General features: G+C 39.2%; 1 protein-coding gene across 1 annotated transcript; it reads right to left on the bottom strand.

Moving 5' to 3' along the window:
* Nucleotides 1–719: 719 nt before the first annotated feature.
* On the bottom strand, nt 720–3,914 carry LOC122035972 (protein NSP-INTERACTING KINASE 1-like). Its single transcript, XM_042595132.1, has 11 exons — nt 3,602–3,914; nt 3,382–3,514; nt 3,188–3,259; nt 2,936–3,079; nt 2,760–2,831; nt 2,630–2,689; nt 2,399–2,499; nt 2,184–2,333; nt 1,741–2,079; nt 1,224–1,591; nt 720–1,137 (listed from the first exon to the last, which is right to left on the bottom strand). The coding sequence occupies exons 1-11, from the start codon at nt 3,711–3,713 to the stop codon at nt 817–819; spliced, it is 1,872 nt and encodes a 623-aa protein (XP_042451066.1). The 5' UTR covers nt 3,714–3,914; the 3' UTR covers nt 720–816.
* Nucleotides 3,915–6,993: the final 3,079 nt, after the last annotated feature.

Raw genomic sequence — 6,993 nt, 5'->3', positions numbered from 1 at the left:
GTGGCATCATGGTACGTTCTTTTTTTTTTTCCTGACAGAGACGTTTTCTCAGTAACTTAGTCCACAATTTTAATATAAGTTAATTTCTTCACATTCCAATTACCAAAATCTGTGATTATGTAGTCTGATCAAATCGTATGTCCAACAACATAACTCTCCATCAAATCGTATTTGTTCACTTACCTCCTTCATCAGTTGCAAGAAATTGCCACAGACGTCATTCTTAGTGATATTATTGAAGTTTCGAGGGGAGTTGTAGGAATGAAACTCATGGCCCTTCTTTTCGCCCATGAAGAAGCATAGTGCATCCTTCACAGACTCAGAAATCAGAATCGTTCGAGTACCGTAGACGTTGAGATTAATTGCCCCGTTGCTTATCTCTGAGGACACTCTCAACTTCATAGTAGAAAACAGAGATTGGTGACTAGTTCCGTACGCCAATATCTTTCGTCTCGATCGAAGAAAATATGGTCAGATTACATTGATAGCGTCTAAAGTTTTGTTATCCACCATAGACGATTACAATTATCCAAATCACCAACCGCTAACAATTTATTCTTTTGGGGCCGGGGAACCGGGAACGTCTCACCTCTGGCTCGCATTACTTGTAACGAGCAATTTTGCGCGCACTAGACAAATTTAAGATTAAATAAAGCCAACCTGTTAATTAGTGCAATGGCCAATGATCATTTTCTATATAGAAAGCATAAAACAAAGAATAAATTTAACCATTGCAACACTATATAATAGCGCTATACATACTATGCAAGGTTTAGAGATCATTCCATTCAATTCCATTCCATGACCATTGAACAGTCATCTAGGACCAGAGAGCTCTATGGCCTCCTCCTCGAGTTCTCTGGACACCTCAGTGATCTCGGAGTAACTATCAGTAGAGTGCTCTGCCACCTTGAACCCTTGATCATCGGCTCTCTGGGAGGCTTCCCATCTCTCTGCTTTGTGGCAATCCCCTTCGAGCATGCGAACCACCTCGGACATTTTCGGTCTGTGGCTTGGTTGATACTGAGTGCACAAGAGAGCAACTTGGGCCACCACTTCCATTTCTATCCTGTCGTAGTTCTTTAGTTCCTTGTCCACCAGTACGTTAAGTCTTTTCTCATGGTGCATTTTCTTCACCTGATCGATAACAGCATGAAATTTTAGTTGGTTTAGGAAAGAAATTTTAGTTGCATGATAAGAGCAAGTCATTTATGCATGCATACCCAATCTAGCATGGTGCTCTTTTTCCCAAATTCTAGAGCTCTCGAGCCGGTGATCAGCTCGAGAAGCAGAATGCCAAATCCAAAGACATCAGTTTTCTCCGAAGATTGTCCGGTAGAGAGGTACTCCGGAGCAATATGCCCCACGGTTCCCCGCACAGCTGTTGTTACGTGTGTGTCCCTGTGATCTAGCAGTTTAGCGAGTCCAAAGTCTCCTACAACTGCTTCACAGTCATCGTCGAGTAATATGTTTGCAGCCTTCACGTCTCTGTGAATGATCTTTGGATCACACTGTTCGTGCAAGTACATTAAACCCCTTGCAGCTCCCAAAGCTATCCTTTTCCTGGTACTCCAGTCTAGAGCTGGCCTTGCTACACAAGTTAGAAAAGAAGAGGAATGAAAGCTGTCAGTGTTTTCCTAGCTAGGAAATGGGAATTAAATGGCCAAATGGAAAATAAAACACATTGGTATTTTCTGATTTCTGAAAGAACATTCGAGAATATATATACATAATAGTTACCTTTGAGCCGAGAAGCAACACTTCCATTTGACATGTAAGGATACACTAGTAGCTTTTCAGTAGCAGTCATGCAGAATCCACAAAGCCTAATGAGGTGTCTGTGAATTGCTAGGCTGATCATTTCCACTTCAGTTTTAAATTGTATCTCTCCACCTGCCGCATTACCGTCATTGAGCCTTTTAACAGCGACTAAAGTTCTGTCTTGTAGCTTCCCTTTGTAGACATTTCCAAAGCCACCTTTGCCAAGTAAGTTTTTGCTGCTGAAACCATTTGTTGCTATTTGAAGCTCCCTGAACTGAAACCTTTTCAAATTGCCAAGGCAGATTACTTTGTGTTGATCTGAGCAAATGAGTTAGTAGTCGTCACTACGTACAATTAGATTATCAATATAATTAATGGTGTTAAAATTAGGGATGATACAGTTATCTATTTCAAAATATTACCATTTGCATCGAAGAATACTTGTTGGCTACGCCTTTTATTGCACCAAATAAGTAGACCAAGTGCAAGACTAATGAAACAGATGCATGCGAGACCGTAAGCTACTGGGCGAATTATTGTATGTCTTTTCAGCTTTTGTATAGTTTGATCACCTTCAAGAGTAAGAAAATTGTTCAGGCGAGATTACATGGCATAGATTTGCAAAACAAGATAGTACCGGGAGAATCATTATTTATGTTGAAGGACATAGGTATAGGAATTGCCCCATAGCATTCTTTCTCATCGCCAGTTGGACAAATTAGGGCATTTCCGACGACACTGCAAGTGAAGTAAAATATTGCAAGATCTTACTCAAGTAGCGATAAAGCTCTAACATAGTAAGTCATCTTCTCCTTGAACATTAATTATATAAAATCTTAAGCTTACATTAAGGCAATTAAGGACTTACTTAAATGTTCTTCCAGGAAATCTTGGCACAGGACCACTCAAATTATTGTATGACAGATCCCTAAAGTATGAACACCATTAAAAATACTTTGCTTACATGCTGACATTATTTGTGAAATTAATCAACTTACATGAAATCAAGTTGAGTTATATTCAACAATGACCCGGGCAATTCCCCAGAAAGACTGTTATTGTTCAGCCTCCTGCTCATGCATCAGATCCAATGAAAAGGAAGATGAGTGCCCACAATGATCTAAACTCATGCTAATTTTTCAAATTTCTGTTGTTTTTAGCTCTTCAGACTCACAGGTACTTGAGGCCTTTCAGATTCCCCAATGATGAAGGTATTTCACCATATAATTTGTTGTTAGAGAGATCAAGTGTGTGAAGCTTGGAAAGCTTCCCAATCTCCGAAGGTATTGTTCCTGAGATTTTGTTGTTTTGCAGCAGCCTGCACATGCATAGGAACATTACTCGAGAAATCAAAGTAGGAGGAAAAAAAAAGAAGAATTTTGCATATATTTGATCAGTTGTAAGTTGTAACCATATCAAAACATACACAATTTCTAGATTTGTCAAGTTTCCAATGCTCGCGGAAAGTGCACCAGATAGATTCTGGCTTGGAGTGCCTCTGCAGGAAACATCATAATAAATGCTTAAAAGTTTAGAACACAAAGAACAAGCTATAAACTTCATATATGCATTGAGAAATAAGAAAGAAATGCAAAAAGTAAAATAAATCATGATGCTTACAGCCCAATCACCAAGTTTTGAGATGAGCAAGTAATCATGGTCCAGCTGCACGGATCAACAGAGGTCTGGTCCCAGTTCTCCAGAACTTTATGAGGATCCTCTATAGAAGCTTTGAATCCCATCAGAGCTTGCACTACAAGCAGAAACCAAATAAATACATCGAGAATAGGAGAAAGAAGAAGCTTTAAGCAAATTAAATCATTTGTGCTTGTTCTTTTACCTTCAAAGTTAACACCTTCAGGGGATAACACAGCAGTTGAGGTTACCCAGGACCAGTGGAAGTGCACCCAAAAAACCAAAAACTTGTAGTTTTTCCCTTCCATTGATCTCATAGGCTAAGAACAGGTGCACTAGAACAAATAGAGAGTGGAGTTTCAAGGTTTGCAGGAACAGCTTAAAAGGTTCTAGGACAGGGAATCATTGGTGGGTTTACTTTCCTTTCCTTTGCTTTCCATTGGTAGGCTTCTCTTTTGAAATGCCTCGCTATAATGTGTAACAATAAGCTATCATGAAGACTTGAAAGCAGGTGGCAGAACAAACATATCTACCTCTTGGTTTTGGTAAAAAGAGGAGGGAAGCTAAAGAAATAGAGAAATATACGCGCAGAAAGAAGAATTATTTTTTCAGAAGAATCAAGCCAAAAGTTTGGTGGGTCACATGGAGCAAGTGGTTAGGTTTGGGGGAAATTCTCTTCCAAAGATTAAAGAATAAGAACATTAGAATTTTTAGGGATTCGTTGTGTAGAAGCATTAGTGAACATAAAAGTAATCTGATATAGACATACAAGGGGGAGATTATTAAGACACATTTAACCAAGTAAATAAGGGCTTCGATGCGAGACAGTTTGAAACTTTGAAGAAATGGAGGCTTCACTGGAATATATGAATACATAAATACATGTATATTCCACTGAAGTGTGACCACGAAGAAGGCAAATGGAAATCCTTCTCTCATTTGCACCCATTTTTTTTTTTCTTCCATGCATACGGAGATAAATAATGGCACATCGATTTCACAGTCCATAAGGGGTCCATGGAGCAAGAAAGCTTGGAACTTTTACTAAAGCAGGAAAAAATCCATCACGAAGAATCAGATATTAATTAATGTGAAGAGTGAAAGTAATGAGGAAACATGAATTTATTAATTGGCACATTGGTAGCACAAGAATCCAACATGCCAAGGGCTTTGGCCATTCATAAAAGTCAGGAATGGGCATGGAAGAGAGAGCTGATCCAATGAGCAAGTGGCAGTGTTGAGATGCGTGTTTGGAGCATATCTTTGTTATGTTGTGCCTTTTAAATGGCAGTCAGTGCTGTTACGAGTACTACCACAGACATAGGGAGTAGCACTGGCAATCAGCTGCCTGCAACTGCAAGGATGTGAAGCATCAGCTCGAGCTTTTCCATGTCCATTGATTTTAGAAATGAATGCTTCGAGCTGCTGTTTTGGCTTGCTTTGCTTCTCAGTTCTCCCTCTGTTTGTTTCAGTTCAGTTTATCATCTTAAGGACAGAAGCTAGAGGCCGAGGGTGAAGTCGTCAGCAATAAATATACAGATTGAGAAGGGTTGGGAATAAGCTTCAAAAGCAAAGACTGCCATCGCTGCCTTATTTGTTACACAAAACATTTGATTGTAGATTCTAGTTTGCTCGTGAAATTTGTGCGCAGAGCTTTATATCCAACACTGGGTTTTGAAAGAATAAGATCCTCTTCACCCTTCAACAGGTGGCGATTCCTTCTCTACTTCACTAAGACCTGGAAGCAAAAGCAAACAACACACCTTGTCCTTTGCAAAAGGAATCATGATCACCATTCCATAATATTTATATATATACTCAAAGAAGAGTATGAACTTTCTGGACAAGTGTTCCGCTATGAAAATTTGATAAAACATTTATCCACGAGGCTTGTGCCTCAAAAATTGAACTTAAAACACAAAAAAATCTGATTAGCGTTCATTTTTATTTTTGTTTTTGTTCCCACTTTAAAATTATTATTATTATATCTCTACTTAGTCGCCTCGTGTGTCTCTCTCTAATTGTCCTCCACTCCACTGCCTCGTATCCCACTTTCTCAATACGCATTGACCGCGCCTATACTTGAGTGCGGTCCGGACAATACGCATCAAGCTTAATTAAGCTAGGTAGTAATAAAATTAAATAGAGAGCTTGTCTTGAAAAAAAAAAAATTTGAGCTCATTTAAGATATTTATATGATATTTGATTATATATATATATATAATAATAATAATAATAATAAAATAAACGAATCTCATAATAAACATATTCACGAGTCTCTTAACGAACACGTTCGTGAGCCTCTAAACGAATATATTCGTAAGCTCACGAACCAAATATTATTAAGCTCGATCTCGACTCGATAATGTTTTCAAATTCAAAATTAGGCTTGAGCTCAACTTGTTAACTTAATAGAACAAACTCGAATAAATTTTTTTTCGAGCTAAGACCTAAATAGTTCGCGAGCGACTTAACTTATTTACACCCCTAAGAAAGTGATTAGGAATTAAATAAAGAAGTTGTTCTTAAATTCCTAATTCCATGGGACTTTTTATAGCCTTTCGAAGAAAATTACCTTTGGTTAGAGGTGTCTCCAAGGTGATCCAGGGCGCCTTCAAATGAATAAACATTTATCCAAACCTCAACGACCATATAATGGTCACTGTAACAGTCGCTTGTCGAATCTGGCGGCGCAAGACGCCTCCAGCATGCTTGAGGCGCCTTCCTAGGAGGCACCTCCAACCCTTATGGAGGCACCTCCAAGTATTAATGCAGAGTGCACCAGAATCAAATATGAGTTTTGATATTGTCAAAGGTTCAAGTTAAGTCTTGTTGTAATCTAACAAGTTGGTTGAGTGTGCAGGCTGTTTACTCAACCAGAAAAACCCTAGTCGCGACTAGGCAGGAAAGACTTAGCAAATTTTGGAAGCCAGGTGGAAAGACCAAGTGGGTTGAGAGGATTCAACATTTGGCAGGGAAGCTCGATAGGTTTGGGGGACCAAAGATCCAGGGAAAGTCCTGGGTAACCGATCCAATGCTAAGTGACAAAGTTCAAGCAAATCTGGAGGACCAAGGTTTGACAGGTAGGTTGAGGTAAGCAACTGGAGGAGTGACAGTAAGGTTGTGTTCCGAAAGGGAACAAACCTTAGATCACTGATCCAACTGAAGAAATTGAGATGATTTCCAAATTGAGATCAAGACAATGTTACTGTTAATTATTATTCATGCATCTTACTATATTATTGTGCTAACATTTATTTTGCAGGAATGTATTTTTGGTTAACTCTGTTTTGTAGGTTCGACCTGTTTGGTCGACTGAACCCAGGGATCGGTCGACCGAACCAAGTTGATTTAGATAATAAATCAGACTAGAGCAGAACAGGGCAAAGTCCAGTCAAAACCTGATCGGTCGACCGAACAATGATGACATGGCAGACAACAGACTCGACCCAAAGCAAAGAAGGAATTCAGGCTGATCGATCAATTGAACATGGAGATCGATCGATCGAACGATCACTACATTAATGAAGCATTAAGTGTGAATCTCGGTGAACAAGAAAATTCACTGTTCGATCGACCGAACAAGGTGATGAGTCG

Source organism: Zingiber officinale, unplaced genomic scaffold, assembly GCF_018446385.1.
Source record: "Zingiber officinale cultivar Zhangliang unplaced genomic scaffold, Zo_v1.1 ctg127, whole genome shotgun sequence".
Classification (NCBI taxonomy): domain Eukaryota; kingdom Viridiplantae; phylum Streptophyta; class Magnoliopsida; order Zingiberales; family Zingiberaceae; genus Zingiber; species Zingiber officinale.
This window is presented reverse-complemented; position numbering and strand designations above follow the sequence as displayed.

Bases quoted from the DNA above. Each gene is read 5' to 3' on its own strand.
- LOC122035972 (XM_042595132.1), bottom strand. From the start codon at position 3,713: ATGAGATCAATGGAAGGGAAAAACTACAAGTTTTTGGTTTTTTGGGTG. The intron at 3,260-3,381 runs GTAAGCATCATG...TGTTTCCTGCAG, and splicing joins CAAAACTTGGTGATTGGGCT to AGGCACTCCAAGCCAGAATC. The intron at 2,832-2,935 runs GTGAGTCTGAAG...ATGCATGAGCAG, and splicing joins CTGAAAGGCCTCAAGTACCT to GAGGCTGAACAATAACAGTC.